At 40.4% G+C, this 17,805-nt stretch overlaps 1 protein-coding gene across 1 annotated transcript; it reads right to left on the bottom strand.

Annotated features, from left to right (window-relative positions):
- Window positions 1-1,924: 1,924 nt before the first annotated feature.
- On the bottom strand, window positions 1,925-6,891 carry en2a (engrailed homeobox 2a). The gene is made up of 2 exons (XM_012815131.2): window positions 5,989-6,891; window positions 1,925-4,072 (listed from the first exon to the last, which is right to left on the bottom strand). Exons 1-2 carry the CDS (start codon window positions 6,467-6,469, stop codon window positions 3,750-3,752), a joined length of 804 nt encoding a protein of 267 aa, XP_012670585.1. The 5' UTR covers window positions 6,470-6,891; the 3' UTR covers window positions 1,925-3,749.
- Window positions 6,892-17,805: the final 10,914 nt, after the last annotated feature.

The following is a 17,805-nucleotide window of genomic DNA, read 5'->3' as shown; positions in this document are numbered from 1 at the left end:
CCCTCTCTCTCTCTCTCTCTCTCTCACTACCTCACTCTCTTTCTCGCTTGGTCTTACTTCCCTCCATGTGAACTCAAGTCATTCAGGTCCCATTTGGTGTCACTTCCTCATACATGGGTCCTGAGAATGGAAATGGAGATGAGGCTCCACGAGGGCTGGCATTGCAGGGGTCAGTGCATGGGAAATGTTTCCCTGCCAACCACTATTTGATTGCTTTTGTGTGTGCTTTTTTGTAGAGGACAGGAGGGTTCAACTGACAATAAACCTATGTCTCCACACTATGCCAGGTGGGTGTGCCCATGCTGCAGGTTCACCTTGGTGGGTCAGTGTAGCCGGCTAAAGAGGTAGTTAAATGTTGGGTCAAAACAGAGTCCGTGATTTCTTAGTAGGAATATGTGCCATCATGAAACAGTGAGGATGTCGGTAGTTATTTAAAATTGAGCTTTTTAACAGTAAAATAATGGACGTAATATGTATGAACATTTGAATAGTCTGCTAGTCTGTTTGGATTTACAGTTTAATGTACCGTGTAGGCTTATTGCGTCGCCGATTTCATGTCAATAACTTTCAGTAGCTCTATGTAGGCCTGTGTAGCGTAATGTTTCAAAACGCATGTCTCGTCCATTATTCGGTTAAGATCTCAATGCTTTCGTGTACGTATATTGATAAATTGTAGTTTCCCTTGATAAACGTGTTCTGTAGGCCTATTTATAGGCTGACCAAGATGTAAGTGATAGCATAAAAGTCTGTACTAGTGGTGCACCGTGAAGAAATGCTGAAAATGAATATAGCTAATTATTTAGGCTACTCTCCTGTGTGCAAAACTGTTCACCCATGGACTGTATTCGAATTCTATTTTTGTCTTTGTCTTTGAAAATGTGCCACGGGTCATTAACTAGACATTAATGAGGAACCCAAGGATTAGTTTTAAATCTAAAAATGCGTATGGCTACGGAGTACGGCTATGTCCTATGTCCTTTCTTAGACAATATATTGTTTATTTCGTTGGCTATAAGCTAGCTACTCGCTCTCTACCAACTTAATCATTCTTCTGGTGTACAATGTCTTCAGCCAGCATTATTAGCCAGCCGATATTAAGAGTTTCGTAAGAGTATTATCTGTCTGGTGGTTTATGGCTGGAAATCCAAAAAGGCCTATACTCATGATAGCCAACTTTCAGTCAAATGTTCCATGGTGCATTATACGAAAAATGTAGGCCTATACCGAGTTGCAGTATTTTGTGCTGTATCGAAAGACAATGAGACATAGGCTACTGAAACTGGTCAGAGAGGACATTTAGTGAACACAAGTGCAGTAGGCATAAGCGTTAACGGTACAGTACTTGTGCAATAGGAATAGGTTATAACAATATCTCCAGTAAGTCCCAGATGTTAAAATACAGACTAAGTTGATTCATACAAGTAGGACAAATAAAATTCCCCTCGCGTTGCTCAAGTAATTCTGTTGTTACGACTTTTAATGTCGCAAAGCTCAGTGATGATGGCTGACACGCACACTTGGTTTTGCGGCACCTGTCCTGCAGGACCAGGTTACCTCAAGAAGCTCCACTGAAGCCATGGAGTCCAAAATAGCCCACATCACAGAACTAACGCTTTTAACTAACTCTACCCACATCGTTAAAAAAAACCACTGCGTATTTCAGATAACCAAGCTGTACTTTCTTTACACAGCCACTGTGAGAGGATAGCATCCCATCACCCCATGACTCATCTCTGACTTGGCGAAGCTTTGTTTGCCAAATCGTGACGTCATATCCGGGGGGCTCAATTCTCATTTGATAACAGCCGCACTAGCTCTGCTCAATCACAGCTTTAAATAGATGCCTTGCCTTCTCTCAAAAATAATTTTTATAACAACCCATGATTCACCGACCACGCGGCGTTTATGAAAGCGAGAACACATGTTAAGCGTGAAGGAGTAGTAGGCTATATTTCAGATTTATTTTTCCTCAAGTTCAGGAGGCAGTTAATTACACAATTAATACATACATGATACAAACTATTTACATATATAACAAATCATATTTAAACACAAAATAAAAATAGCATTGTATTATACAACTCAAATTGTGTCATCAATTCATTTTAAACATAGTCATATATAGATAGATCTTCGCTGATGAGTAGGATAAATTCATTAGGTCTTACCAGCAGTTCAAATAAAGGCCATGTTCTTAGATAAACTCATATGCATTGAAATACTGTTTTTCTGATTCGGCACAGTTCAGTGTCACAAAAAGTTCGTACTGGAACTTGTAAGGCAAAGTGTGGTAAGTTTGGTGGATTTTAAATTCACACACACTTTTATAGATATACAGCAAAATGATTCAGACAGCAAAAAGTCCACAATTTTGGCATGGATACAATCTGCAACTTATAACTCGATCATACCCCTATCGACAAAGATCATAGTCAATAAACATTTGAATCTGCCATAATATAACATCGCAGCTTTCATGCAAAGGCCCCGAAACTGCTTCATTCACATAAAGAAGTTATTGCAAGATAAATAAGCCATGTAAACACCTCTGAAATCTACTCTTAAAAAAGCAACACCGGTCTCTCTTTTTTTCCTCTTCTTCTCCAATATAATCTATATAAATACATAACAAATATGAAGTTTTTCAACAACGATAAAACAATATTCCAACAATAGTTTTACAGTAAACAATTGGCTTGCTTCATTGTTAATGATTATAACTGTGTTTGTGTGTTTATATATTGATGTGTATATATTTATTTATTTTATAGGTATGTATAAAGTTGGACGACGTCCTTTTCTGTCGCCATGAGTTCGCTTTCATTTCTACATCATTGTCAGTATGCTACACTTACATAGGCAGCTTTCATTGATTAAAAGATATTTTGCTACAAAACGTTATTGTTATATTGCTCTTTCATAAAACTATTTATATATCAGGAGGCCACGAAACTGCATTTTCTATGATTATTTGACATAATGTACCCATTTATAATTAATAGATTCTAGCACTTCGTAGGTAAGTGTTAGAGTGTCATCAGACTTTGTTGCTTGGTTTCTCAACCGTAGGGCTATGTTGTTACATCAATAGATAACTTGTTTGATTGTATACACGTTTGTTAATAAAGTTGCCAAAGATGGCCAGGCAAATCTGAGTATCTAAAATATATATGTATATCTTTAAATATGCATTCTGTTACATTTGGGGAACACGTAGTCGCAGTATAGGCTAGTAACCTCTCGAGACTCCTGCCAAGTCCGTTTTTATCTAACTCAAAATCTAATAAAAACCAACAGAGCTGAAACAAAATATCTTCTTAGCTATTTATTCATATTCACAGTTGCCTGGATGCAGCAGAAAAAGGATTCTTTGGACTTAAGCGAAATGTTTTTCATGTTTCTGACATGTAATGGTCGAGTAAGCTTATCAGTCGAATGCACTGGATGTACCTGACAATATATGTTAACGATACAAAACGTCTAGAGACACGGTTCCTCTCTCACGAAGCATGTAGGCCCAGTTACTCAGAAAGAAAATGCCATGTTATATGATATATATATTTAACTTTTGTACATTTATGTAATAAATCACGCTTATATGTATGTAATAACAGATATGTAGCTGATAATAATCTTCTTAGATTCCGTTAATGCTGGTATATTTATACATTGGCCCTTATTTTTTCTTTATTTCTTTTTTCTTTTTTAGAAATTATTGCATTGTAATCATATGGATATATTTTTCTGTCTTAGTCGCTGTCTCTGTCTGATTTGTCATCCTTTGAAGTGGTGGAGTGATTGTACAGTCCCTGCGCCATGAGATGTAAGGCCAGAGAATTCTTAGCGCCAGTGGATTTCTTGATTTTGGCCCGTTTGTTCTGGAACCAGATTTTGATCTGAGACTCATTGAGGCCGAGTTCTTCAGCCAGGCCCTGCCTCCGCTGTTCGGTCAGGTACCGGTTGGTTTGGAACTCGGTCTTTAGTCTCTGGAGCTGCTCCGCTGTGAAGGCCGTGCGTGGTCGCTTGTCCTCTTTGCTAGGGGTTTTCTTCTTTGGTTTACGAGATCGAGGACCTGCAATAAATGAAAGTGAATGCATTAGATGTTTGAAGTTATACCCTGGTTTGTGTGTGTATGTGTGTGTGTGTGTGTGTGTGTGTGTTTGTGCATACGTGCATGTGCGTGTGACTGCGTTTAGTTGGTTAGCTGGTTAGTTTTAACTCTAATTGGGGGCTGGGGGCAACTGAGTGAAATATACTTGTTTACACAGAGATCTGAGCCTACTCATCCACCCATTCATTCATCCAGTCAATCAGCCAGTCAGTCAGTCAATTATTTGGAATATGTGTCGATTCACCATAGCTTCATAAGTCGATAATTTGACCCGCTTTTTCAGCGATGTGGTTCAACAGATAGTGGTGGAGACTTCCGATCTGACACGGAATCAAGCTGACGGAATGCAAGTTAGGTATTTTAGGTGGGCGATGGCTATGCTTACTGAGACTACGACAGTTAATGCACAAGCACTGTCGATATACTTACGTGTCCTAAAACGCTTGTTTGAGTATGGTTGGCATTGTAAACTTCGCCCAGAAGACATTGCGACACGCCCTTCCTAATCCTACAACAAGCCACTGCACTGTTCGCCAAACAATAGCGCTTCAATAAAAAGAAGATGTAAACAAATTATGATTTTGAGGAGTCTGCACTGGTTGCAGGCAGCTTACCGCGCTACCCAAGTTCAGAACTGAAGCACTTGTATACAAGACTATGATGAGTATCGTGCAACGCTTTCTGCTAGCCGCCCTTTAAAGACTTCAGAGGTGCTACACTCTATAGATGACGAAATCAGCCTTTTTGCTCGTTTAACATCTAGGTAACAATAGAGGAACATGTTTGTGGCGAATAGTTAAGGCAATAGTCAAAACACCTCAAGCACAGAGGGCTACAGCCCACATCGTAGGAAGCACTCTGGCGACACACGAGTATAGAAGAGACAAACAGTTGAGCAACGTTTTCTCAGGACGTCCTTTTCATTTGATGACAAACTTTTAAAACGACGGATCCTTCAAAACAAATTCAAAAATCAAAAGACGTGTCATAAACATAGACTGGGATTAAATCGAGGAATCCATTTTGCATTATGCATGAGTACACTTTGTTCTTTTTGACTCGTTAAAAGTGTTGAAATATACAATATACAAAATGTAAGTCTTTCTACTGTAAAAGAACATAGTTTGAAGTAGCTTGTACGTTCCGAGAATCGTTTACTTTCGGTAAAACGCTCCGTGCAAGGCCTAGGCTACTCCATTGTGGGGAATATGCTAATGAAATATCAACAAAGGCAAGGGGATTCATTCGGATGGCATTGAAATTGGACCAAGATAGATTTCGACTCATTATTCTACACCTATGTATTTTCAGTATTATATTCACAGTCTTGTCCCCCTTTTATTGCTCTTTGAGATTACTGAATGCTCGTTTCCAGTAGGCAAAGTGAGTAATTCACATTACAGGTACTTAAAACAGGCCTACATCCAAAATGTATTCGTTTGGGAATCTAATGTTGCATATGAAGTACAAAAGCAGATTGTTAAGTATGTGTGCTTTAACAGCGTCTCTAACTTCACAAACATTTTTTGGGAATGTTTGACTCAAGTCAAGTCGAGCAGACCACATAAACCACCTTGGTATTGCTGACAGCTTGAGGTTTAAATTAATAAAAACCTCCCTGCTTTCGACGATTTTATTTATTCTCTTTTTCCTAATTCGTTTAAGCCATGTCTTGAGCAACTTCTTAATTTCCTGCACATAACCTTCCCTAGCAACATACATTTATCTGAACTATTCACACACACACACACACACACGCGCGCGTGCAGGCAAATTGTTTTCCAGCGAATCCTTATGTCTGCAAAATGACCCATTCCCAGACAACCGCAACTCTGCGAATGGCCGGGAGTTACACTATAAAGAAAAATTAGGCTTACCTGACGAGGGCCTATCCGAGTAACGGGTACAGTACACCCAAGCCGGCCAAAGCATAGGCGCTTTGGAAGGGGCGGTCGTGCTGGCATGGGAACTATCCGAGTCTGAGCTCAGGCACTGGTCTCCGCTCTCCCCACGGGACTTCAGCGGCTCCTCGGTCGCTATCTCTGCCTTCTTCCCCCCTACGCCCGGATGAGGCGTGGAGGTTCCCTCTGCTGGCACGGTACTCCCCACCTGCCCCACGCCTGGAGTCGTCGGGCTGTGGTTCTCTCTACTTGTGAGGTTGCTTTCGTCGCGAGTAATGTTTTCCTCTTTTCGCCGTCCAAAGTCAGGACGTAAGATGTTGTCGATAAAGAAGTTGGTAATTCGGTGGGGGAGTTGCAGGTTTCCCGGTGCTTGCAGCAGTGGAAGGATAGCTCTGTTCGACTCGTCAGCCGACCCTTGGCGCTCCGCATCTCTGTTACTCTGCTCATTCTCTTCCATACTGATACACTTTCCACTCTCTGCCCTTAACCCTTTTATCGCTCTCCCGGACACAGTCACTCACAATCCACTTCAGGAGAGCTTCGGATCACTTTGCAATTTATTTAGGTATTGTTAACAAATTATGGTTAAGTATCAGTGGGTATTGGGGAGCCAAAATAGCCCTTTCATGTCGTAAACACAAAGGAAAATCATAGTTTTGCTCCTTTGTCCCCTAGTTCGTTGTCCATTACTTACAGTGGCAGGTGGGAAACACTTCTTGCCAGACGTGGAGCCCGTTTGGTATGATCCGATCTCTGCGTCAGTTCACTACTAGGGCTCCAATAGCAGCGCCGATGCGATATAAAAGAGCTTCTCTAACTGCTCCCGAAATACTTTCACTCCGGATTTTTGTTCTTATTTTTAATACGAGCCCCCAGTGACGTCGCACTCCGTATCCTAGACACGTGCCTTCCACCAATTGAATTGGAGAGGTTTGACCACATGACAGTGAATTGCGAGTAAGAGACAACGCGCATCCTCGCATTTTTAAAGCAATAGTGCGCAATCAACGCATTAAATGCAAAAAGTAGCGCAAAACGCATCTTGCATATTTAATTTGATAGCGATGTGGAAACCTATATCTTTAAGCGTTAATAAATCACTTTCGTGGCTCTTCTCATTCTATTCAAGAATATAAATTAAGTTTGAGCCTTAGCCATATACATGCATTGCATACCATTTCTATTTTAAATACTGTTGTGTAAATACTTTTGTATGTCAATGGTAAATGTACAATACCTAACAATTCATCGCTGTGGCTCTCTAATCGGTGTAGTGTAATGCCCGCATTTTGCGTTCTTGCAAGTCGGTGTACGCCCAGAGAGGGTGGAACATAACACCGCGATTTCTCCTTTTTTATATTTATAATTAATTCAGATGCCTCGTTTTATCATATGCTACCAATCAACCATGTTGCAGTGTTCAAAAACTGTGGACCAGTAGTCTGTAGCCTATGAGTAGGTGGCGAGGAAACAACTACTGTCCATCTGAAAGGTAGTCATTGGAATTACTTTGGAATGGCACCGACATAAGGGTTGTAGCCTATCCCAATTTTGGGAAATAAATAACCACACCGCTACTGTTCCCTTTTGCAAATTCACATACAGTCAAAGAGTGCACACTCAAACACACACACACACTCACGCGCGCACACATACACACACACACACACACACACTCACACAATTACACACACACACACACACACACACACACACACACACACACACACACACACAGACCTTCTCTCGCCTGCAAACTGAGCTCTGCACAGAGTAGCCACAAATCTGAAATGGGATCCTTGCATGGGTGATCTTGAATATGATACTTACCGCAGTTGGAATGAAAAAGGCCTGTGCCTCTTTAAAAGAAATCGGTGATGCAAACAAACTGTTGTGCTCGCAGTGCACATGATGTAGAGTCGCGCCAAAGACGAAACTTTCCAGAAACTTATTCTGTGAACTACTTTGCCATTTTCATTCCAACACGGTCATTGACCAAATGACTTGACGGTACCGTTTCTGTCTCGACCGCTGTGTGTAGGGCTACCGTGGATTACGGATGGACTCTGAGGGCGCGCGTAAGTGTGAGTGAAGACTGATTGAAGAAAAAAAACCGGTTCTGTCTTCTTTACGTATCTAAACCAAACATCGGGAAGGTCACAAAATATTGCCTTTATAAGTCAGTGGAGTGTTTTTGGATGTTTCTTTGGCCATCGGTAGCCCACAATAGGGGACATTTAGTCATGTACAAGGCAGTACGGCGATACATACAATTCGTATGCGTGTGGTTACACTGTCGCTGTGGTGTCTTTCGTTTTTTACTCTCGAATTATTTCAGGTCTATTATTTTTGAGAACATTATTTGTACTCCCATTGGAAATACTAAATGACTGAAGGACCAACCAGTGGTCTGAGGTAGACAAGACGTTCGTTTAAAGGACTGTTTTCATTTTATTTACCGGTGTTTTGTTGCATTTTTATTCCATATACTACTTCTTTCATTGGCTCTCCGTTTGGTCATAAGTGCCCCAAGATGAGGGCTTAGGCGCACTTGGGTGGATTCTGTCGCTGAAGGGGTTTGGTGAAGTGACACTTCAGGGTTTTCCAATTATCAGTCTATTCCAAGGAACTAAACAGACCCCAATTAATATTATTGCAGCCTTCCAGCATCCTTTTGCAGAATATTGTTCATCAACCCAAAGCGTTTTACATTTGATGGAAAATAAAGGGCTCATACAGTAAACCAATGGGACACATTAAATCAAATATAAACTTCTGGAAGCATGTAATTATGTCATTTTATTGTCGATTTTGTTGGGCTCTTCTCTATTGGTTGGTGTACCTGATCCGTTCAGCTTAAGTTTGTAAGCACAATCAATAAACTGCTGCACGTTTTCCTTTTAAAAGGAGAAATTAGATATTAAATACTGTGTTGGTTGTTGTTTTTATAACTATCATTCAATAACAATCATTAACGCTGGACACATCCTGATACTAACCATGAGACCCTGGTGGTCTAGTAGTTCGTGAAGTGCTGCAAACTCCAAAATGGGGTGACGGTTTAGGGCTTAGAAGACATAATTAGACGTGCCGTTTCCACACCACTATTTATTTTTCGCTCACAAGGGAAAGATGGATCCACTCAGAGGCTAAATGCAATAAAAAACAATAGCTCGCCCAGAGAGGCCGCGAGTCGGTGCCTGCCCTCTAACCCCGCTCCGCCTATCCCATTCAGTCGACACTAAAACATTCCCACAATCAAGATAGGAGCGTGTTTAACAGTAACGATAATTGCCATGTTCTTGATAAGGCTAGATTGAGCATAATGCTTTTTATTTATTTATTAATATTATCACTGGTGACGGCCATGTTGAGGAAGATTTTACATGCTCTCTCTCTCTCTCTCGAGTGGGCTCCGTTTGCTCGTTACTTAAGTATGAGGGGCAAAAACGGGAAACAGAATGATAGGCTACGCCAGGCTGTGGTGCTGCTGGCACGGTCCAATCCGACCGCAACTTAATGCAGACGTTGTTGCCTACAACCCCTTTGGGTCCTAATGGGCCTTGAAAAACAACCAATTTCTCACTCTATTAATTTTTGTAAATCTAGTTAAGGTTAATATCGGCTATGTGTACCCCAATAGCATACATACAGTGGTGAAATTCGAACGCATTAGTCATTGTAATTCTCAATAAGTAGACCCTTTTTTAGAGGTCACTGCCATCACTGCCATCCATTGACTGGGTTCCGGTAGGTTTTTAGAGCACGCTACAGCCATAATTACTAGTAACGATGAGGGGCGTCGAGCTTTCTTTATCACGAAGCACTTTAATCTGTTCAACATAGATGACCAACATAACACACATTGCCGTCATCATATAGGCCTATAACCTCCCACGCGTTCTAATAGAGTCAAGTAGCCTATTTGCTAAGGTACCCTATATTCCTGAGGAATTTTGGCATCCGACGGTGTCGCCTGGTCTGATGTACCTGTACAAATGTTGCACAGGCCCTAATTAATAGACACAGTGCAGTAAACTAATCGGGATAGAGTGTAGAAATAGCGCGTTGTTGCATGGATTTGCGCAGAATGTTAATGCCCACTAGGCGCTCAAGGTCAAAATATGGCGTGCATAGTGTGTTCCATGTGGCATCGCAGTTAGAGCTGACGATCACAGCCATGTAACATTGACTATAAATGTATCCCCCATCGCCTAGAAGCTGGTTCCATGCTTATTCTTTTCCTTCAAAAGCCAACTGAAGTATATCCTACAGAGCGTGCAAAACGTGTTATTCAGCAGGGCAGGACTCATAGGTTGATGTTTTTTTTTATTTTGACTGGATGTGACATCATCACCGCTTTCTTGGTGTTGTTTATTTTGCTATGTAGTGCTTACGTGTGTTTAACAGTCGACAGGCGAAAGTCGTTCTCGAACAAACACGAGGACACACCTGAGAAGGCTGCTACCTTGTTTTTCTCACCCTGAACCTTTGCAGTCTTGAGAAGATTGGAGACCTTTCTCTTTTCCGATGGTCGTAATGCCCACAGACAAAACATCGAACCCTTGACAGCAGCACTATACTGTTCCGGTTGGAAATTAGATAGGTCATTCCCCTTAAAGTCATTCAGTTCCGGCGAATTCCATGTGTTTCACATCTAAGGAGCGCCATGTCACAAAAGAGCCAAATTGATGCTTTTTTAATGAACAGTGGTGAAAAACAAAGCGGCATTGTTTGGTGAAAAAATATTTAGGTTGCAATAAATAAGCCATGACAACGTTGTACAATCTGATTGATATTACATTTTCCGCAGGTTCACCAGCTCATATAGTAGTCTAACCAGGCTTTAATCATAAAAAGGAAAATGCCATTTGGGATCAAAAACGTATTTAACATATATGCCTAATACTCTTTGAGACCTATATGCTATGAAATATAAAAGTTGATTGTTGCTGATTACATGAAATCCTATAGCCAGCGCATTTTCCTGTAAATCAATTAAAACATATATCTAATAAAACCTGATATAATAAGGACTGTCTCTGTGCAGTTGAAACGCTTAACCATGGTTACCCATTGCCCTGTAAGCCTACATCTCATTACAATACATTTCATACCCAAGTCAGCTCGAAATATGGGCCAGGCCATTGCCTACGTGAGGAAATTATGAAAAAGGATAATTAAAAATCTGAACTTGGTTTTGCCAAATTAATATTTAGTTTTTATATTCTCTGCACCTTCGGGGGAAGTGAAAATATCGATTCCCCTCAAGGCAATGGAGGCTTTAACCGTACACCTGTCAAATGCACTTTCAAACAAAAGTCGATTATCAAGGAATAGACATGGTTTCATCAGGAAAACACCGGTGTGCATACGCCAGTTTACTCGCATCAGGCCTTCATAACACACGAGGCTAAGTCATATATGTGTAAAACTTGCATGTGTAGATGATTGACAGATGTCCTGTCGTGAAAGTGGCCAGCTGATGAGGGTCTGAGAGGTTTGCTATGCTGATTAGGGTATCAGATTCATAGTCTACATATATGGGCCTGCCAAATGCAGGTGTTCTTTAAAGTTAGAAACAACTTCAAATAGTAACTGACGTGAATATATGTCTAAGGGAAAAAACTACAACATGCATGCACACAATATTCCCGTATTGGATTCAGAACGTTTGTGGTTGTCTATCAGAACTCCAGTTTCTCCTTTAACTCACAGAAAGGGGTCCTTGCGGGGCCCCAGACGTCACAGTCACTCGGAGCCGTTGGCTCAGACGCTCCACTACAATGGGTGGTGACGCGCGAATTGGATTTGTGAATGGAAGCGTTGATGTGTGCGCGGCTCACTGATCATACGGCTCTGAGCCATCTGTAAAGTATCTCTCTCTCTCACACACTCTCTCTCTCTCTCTCTCTCTCTCTCTCTCTCTCTCTCTCTCTCTCTCTCTTTCTCTCTCTCTCTCTCTCTCTCTCGCTCTCTCTCACACACACACACACACACACACACACAAACTCCATAAAATATTCGGCCCAATTGTGAAAACATGGAGAAAGTCCATTTACAAGGACTGTGCTCCTGATAACAGCAGACTTAGCCTCAGACTGAGTCATGTTTTACTTTTCATACAAGTGAATGGTATAAAACCAGTAACAAAAATAACGATGGTAACTTTTGGTTAGTTTACAAATGATGACCAATCGCTACATACAATACTTGAAGCTAAGTCTCCTAATTCTTCCAAGTTGGCTCTAATTTCTTACCCCAATTCATTGTTTCAAGTCTTAGAATCGCCAGGACAAAGCGAATTAACTGTCGGGGTCCTCGTCTTAGCAGAGTGGACACTTTGAAAAATGTTGGGAGGAGAAAGTTGATGACTTTTAATTCCTCCAACAAACGTCTGATCGCCCTGCCGTAGATAAGTCTCTTTTCAAAGAGCATATCCCTGTCACTGCCCGCACCTCAAGACAGCTGTATCCCGCAAACGCAATTAACCTCCTTTGGATGAGATCGCACTAATTGAATGCTGCCCCCTGTCCTAAGACACCCATTCTTAGGAAAATGGCTTCATTGACAGTCAAAGCTTTAGCCGTTTATCTGTCTTATAGGTTTTCCTTGACTTTCGCTGGAAACAATGACGAAAACAGCAGGGTAGATCAAAACAAACACTAAAACACCCCATTTGTATTATCAGGCCCAACTCAGTTTCATCTGAATAATGTTAATTGGATTTGAAAACGCTTGACGGCAGGCCACTTAAATTCCTCTCTCTGTTAGAAATGAATAGTTCGAAATTAACAATTTTTTTCATCAACTTGTCCAAACATTTTTCAAACTATTTCAGTAAATAAGTAATCTAACACCAGCATACCTAATACCTATATATAACTAATCAGTGACTACCTAAACTTCCTTACAACCACCCACCCCCATCACACACACACACACACACACACACACACACACAAAGAATGAAAGAAATATCTTGCATGTCCAATTTTCTAAAAGAGTAATACATTTGGTGTTGCAATGTTTCAATGTAACATTATTAACATTTTTAAAATGCTTAATGTGAAATATTAGGTATCACAGAAATGTGATTCAAGACATCTTGCTTTGCAGTTCACTACTCTCCTACCAAGGATATCATGTTTAATTTTTCGTGCAGACCTCTTAAAATTCAACATGGCGCATTTTTGGCCATTTTGAAATATTGTCTTACAACAGTCTGTGTGCTGCTGGGGAGCATTAGCCTGCCGCATTAAGAACTTCAATTAATTTGCTATGAGCACAACTGTCAGTCTCATGAGAGAAAACATTCTGGTAAGCTACTGGTAAGTGTTCGTGCATCGTGTTTGTGCCATGTCTATTTTATACAGCAAGGGCCAATTGTGATGTGTTCTATAAGGATTTCGTCCTACTGGTTTCAAAACACCAACTATAGACTATATATGTACCAGAGCCTGTAATATACACTATATATTATACATATATTATACTATTATACACATCTAAATTCTTTTCTGGCTGTTTATGCCTGTTGTTTTCACTGTGGGTTAGTAGCTAATTTTCTATACTGTACAAAATCCAGACTGAACAATTAAATTCATAACAGTTTAGGTTCCAGGTCAGGCTCCAGGTTTGCTTTGAATTCGTTGAACCGAAATATGGTAATTCTATCTCACACACTGTATTCTTGTAATTTACAATAACTTAGTAAAGTTTAATTAAAACCCCCAAAAAATATTTGTCTTGTGTAAACCCTATGGATTTAAGTTTCTTTTTTGCGTCCAATGGGCTGTAGAAAATAAACTGCATATGTCCGTCCAGATAATTTATTTCATTGAAGTTTGACTTGTGCATATTGTCATATTGCCATTATTTTACCTATTTGTTTAAAACATTTAAAATCACCCGCATTTGAATTTAATGGGGATACGTCACTGGAGTTTATATAGAGTACCTGTGCCCTATAACTGTACTACAGTACCTGCAGCCTATCCTAGACCTGATGCCATTTCTAAATGGCGATGTTAAATCACCATTGGGCGTATGAACGTTTGACATTTAATAGCTTCAGATAATTAAACGTGTAAAATTAGATTGTACAACATGAATACCATTCCACATCTATAGTACTGAATCAATTTGATGTAGCCTAAGTACATTGAACAAAATACTATTATGACAAATCAAAGTTTTCTTTAGTTAAGAGCCTTCTTAAAACTTTTAAGGCTACGTCATTCGTAAGTTATAGCCTACTTTAAACTCTACCTTAACGTTTCGAGGTGTTTCCAAGAAGGTCCTTATAAAGTAGCCTACACCTTCTGTAAGAGATACTTTCGTAAGGTTCTGAACTACTCTTTCCTATATCTTAACACAGTTTTAAGTTAAAACAAGAGTTATTTTTAGAGTCTAAAAATATTGTGTTATTATCTGGTCTTATGCACTGACTGCGATGTAAAACCAAGATATGTGTTGGATTACATTTCATGCTTCATTAAATTAAAAGAAAAAAAAAACATCGGTATAAATTCATTAGCCGTTCATTTTCTATCCCTTGCGAATACAAATCTAGGAGTAACGTCTAGCCGTCCTTATTTGGGAACTTTTTAAATGTGGACTTGCCTAGTATTTCTTGTTAATGTTCTTTTTAACTGCGCTTCAATCTGAGTTATGCCCATCATACTCATCTCACGCATGCTCAAACCTATGTGAATGACAGTAATCGATTACAGAAGTGTGGACTCAGCTTCTTAAGGTATATAAGAAGGTTTCTCTTATAGGAGAACTCTTATAAACACGGGTAGGTAAATAACCTAATTCCTAATTAACTAGTTATAATTATGTGGGAACCTTGTCACGAGGTCTACTTAATTATGGTGCGAAGCATTTTGAGATCAGTTGAATGTAAGTTACTTTATGACCATTGATGTAACTTTAAATGTTAATTCCTGTAAAATATGAATATACCTTTATATCTAAGGTTTTAAAATAGATATTAGAAACTTAAATTGGACCATGGTCAGAAGTATGGGGGTCAGCAGCTCCACAATCAAACAAAATGACCAACAAAAATGAATCTACAGGGGAGTCTGAACGTTCTGTCTTGTTTTCTGGGAGAGACGGGTGAGAAGAAAGTCTGACTGTAGTTGATTTTTTGTGCCTCAGTTTCCATATGGCGCACATAACTACCTTAAAGTCCCCAAGTCTATCACGGGCCTTGTCGGGACGTCTTACTTTTGACAGTTAAGAATGAACGCCACGTGGTGGCTATATCCGTCAGTGAGGTTAATGGGTTTACGTTCTTGGTCATACAGAACAAATAGAATGCATGTGGGAAGGGAGGGGGCAATTGAATGAACAGCGGTCCATAATACAAATAAAAAAAAATCAGTCGGCGACAATATAGCCTATCTAAACACATAGCCAGCAGGCGCTCTCTGAAAGGCTTTATTCACTAAAGCGCACTGGGATCACAATAGAGAGCTTATAGGCGATATCATACCTGCCACGCCACCAAGCAGGAGAATGCATGCTTCGTATCGCCCCATGAACCATCCAAGAATGCATGTTATCCTGTGCTCTCCCCATCACCTCACTGAATTTCGCGTGCCCTGAATACCACCGGCACCTGTCCAGAGAGCTTGTGATTGTTTATGAGTCGCGCGACAAGTGCAGAGCGTGTGACAGGTGCAGACAAGCACTTGCCCCTAAAGTCTTTACCCACCTCATTGAGCTCGTACACTTGTTGCGGTATTTAGTTACGTTTGTGTGAGTATATAGCTCAGTGAAACGCATGTTTAATATAAGAATGGCGTTTGACTTTTCTATTTTCTCTCTTTCTTGTGCTTTGTTTTATTATTTTATAAATCTGTCTAGCCCACACTTAACAGGCCACAACGTTTTCCTTTTCACCATTAACTACTTATGGCACGGAAGACACAAGTCGTCTTAAGCCTTTTCGATTCTTACCCCTGAATTTCTAGAAAGGGTGAGCTTGATTCTCAAATCATTATCCTAAAATCCTTTATATAAAATCCACATAGCCTAAACGAGGTCGGATCTTACACCAGGGTTATTATAGTCTGGCCCTCTTCGTGTGTGGCATTGCCTGTCCTTACTCTCAAATATTGGCTGGGTATATATAGGTCTCTGAGCCCTAAGGTGTCAGCATAGCGCGCGAGTTCAGTGGGCCACCTCACCTTTGACCCCACAGTGCGCAGTTTTCATTTCACAGCTGGTCTCTGTTGACCACAGGGTTGCACCCGCTGTTTTCATGACGTTTTTACTTTACTTGTAAACTCAATTACCTTCATAACGCCTTATAATAATCAAAATATCTCAAGTCAGAGTTCGAGCAGCAGGGCTAGTCTTCACTGTTGTATGTAGAAGCAGAACTGCTCCTTCAAACTTTGGTGTTTGTCCTGTGCCACCCCCTCCAGTTCAGAGGAAGTTGAGAAACCTTTCTTTTATCCATCTGTACTGGACCGGAACCTGCCTCTTTCACAGGCACATCTGCGCATTGTGATCTAAAGGAAAATGTGAACCTATTCTCTTAGTCGTTGGTCTTTCTCTCCATTCCCCCCCTTCATCTAAGCTTTTGGTTAGTCCCAGTGAAACTATTCTATTGCGTTAGAAGCTATTCAATTAGTTTAACCAGACCGACTGCAAGAAATATAACTGAACCAAAGACGTGTACGTTTACTGTGTCATTAACGAAAGTTTTGCTGTTGTTGTTGTCACCAGAGCGTTCACCAGAACATTAACACATAACGTCATATCATCCAATTAATAAATTCTCAGCCAACTCATTTTATTTAATACATTCAGCGTGGGATTAGGCGCATCCTGCATCTGCTGGTATAGGTGTCGTTTTTTTTACGTTGCACATTAGGCCCACTGAGTCAGCGAGTTCTGGCTTTTGGTAGATTAACGTGGTGACAGTGGCCGGCGCACCAGGTGCAGTCAGTTAAACATCTGTGCTGTATATTAATAATTATAGGCAATAGACACAAACGTTTAGATGGAAACAACGATGAATACACCTTTATAGACAGTAACACATATCTGCGCATTTGTATCTGACAGTAATTTATGAACTCGCGCTTTCTTAAAAAATATACTTCACATGCAACTTCCTCGCCATTGCAACTCCAAATTGTGCAATATTAGAGATGCCATGCCACGTTACAACTTGATTATGTTATAATATTAGCGAACCGAGTGGCAGACAGCTAATCCCAGGCCCTAATGTGTGTTTCATTTGCACTGTAAAGGATTTGTGCGGATGAGACGCATCATGTGCCATCACCTAAGAATTAGCCTACCTCTGCAAGCACCTCCACACGCAGAGAGGCTCAGCGATCATCTGAGAGCTGGTACAATGAGCATCACGCCTGAATTCCCTGATCTGGGTAAAAATAGTCTTTCTAGCGCGCTCACATCTGTCTAATTCCGAATATTAGGCCTACGTGCATAAACGCTGTGGAAAAGAAGAGCAAGTCTGCATCAACAATATCTTTGTCAAATAGCCCGGATGTTTTTGCGCAGACACACAGACCATGCGAGCTCAATGCCAGGTATGATAAGGCCTTAAAAAGATGAACTGGTATATCAAAAAATTACGAGTGACGAAATATGTGTCATAAACTCAGCTGATTATTTCATAACAGAAACCAATGACGATTTCTACTGTAGCATGAATATTCAAGCTCACTGATGACCTTTATAATACTTTCACATATTTTATCATAAACATCGTATCTGAAAAGTTGACATCTCATACCCAGTTGT

This window comes from Clupea harengus, chromosome 17, assembly GCF_900700415.2.
Source record: "Clupea harengus chromosome 17, Ch_v2.0.2, whole genome shotgun sequence".
NCBI lineage: Eukaryota > Metazoa > Chordata > Actinopteri > Clupeiformes > Clupeidae > Clupea > Clupea harengus.
Note: the sequence above shows the minus strand (reverse complement) of the source record. Positions and strands in the feature narration are given on the sequence as shown.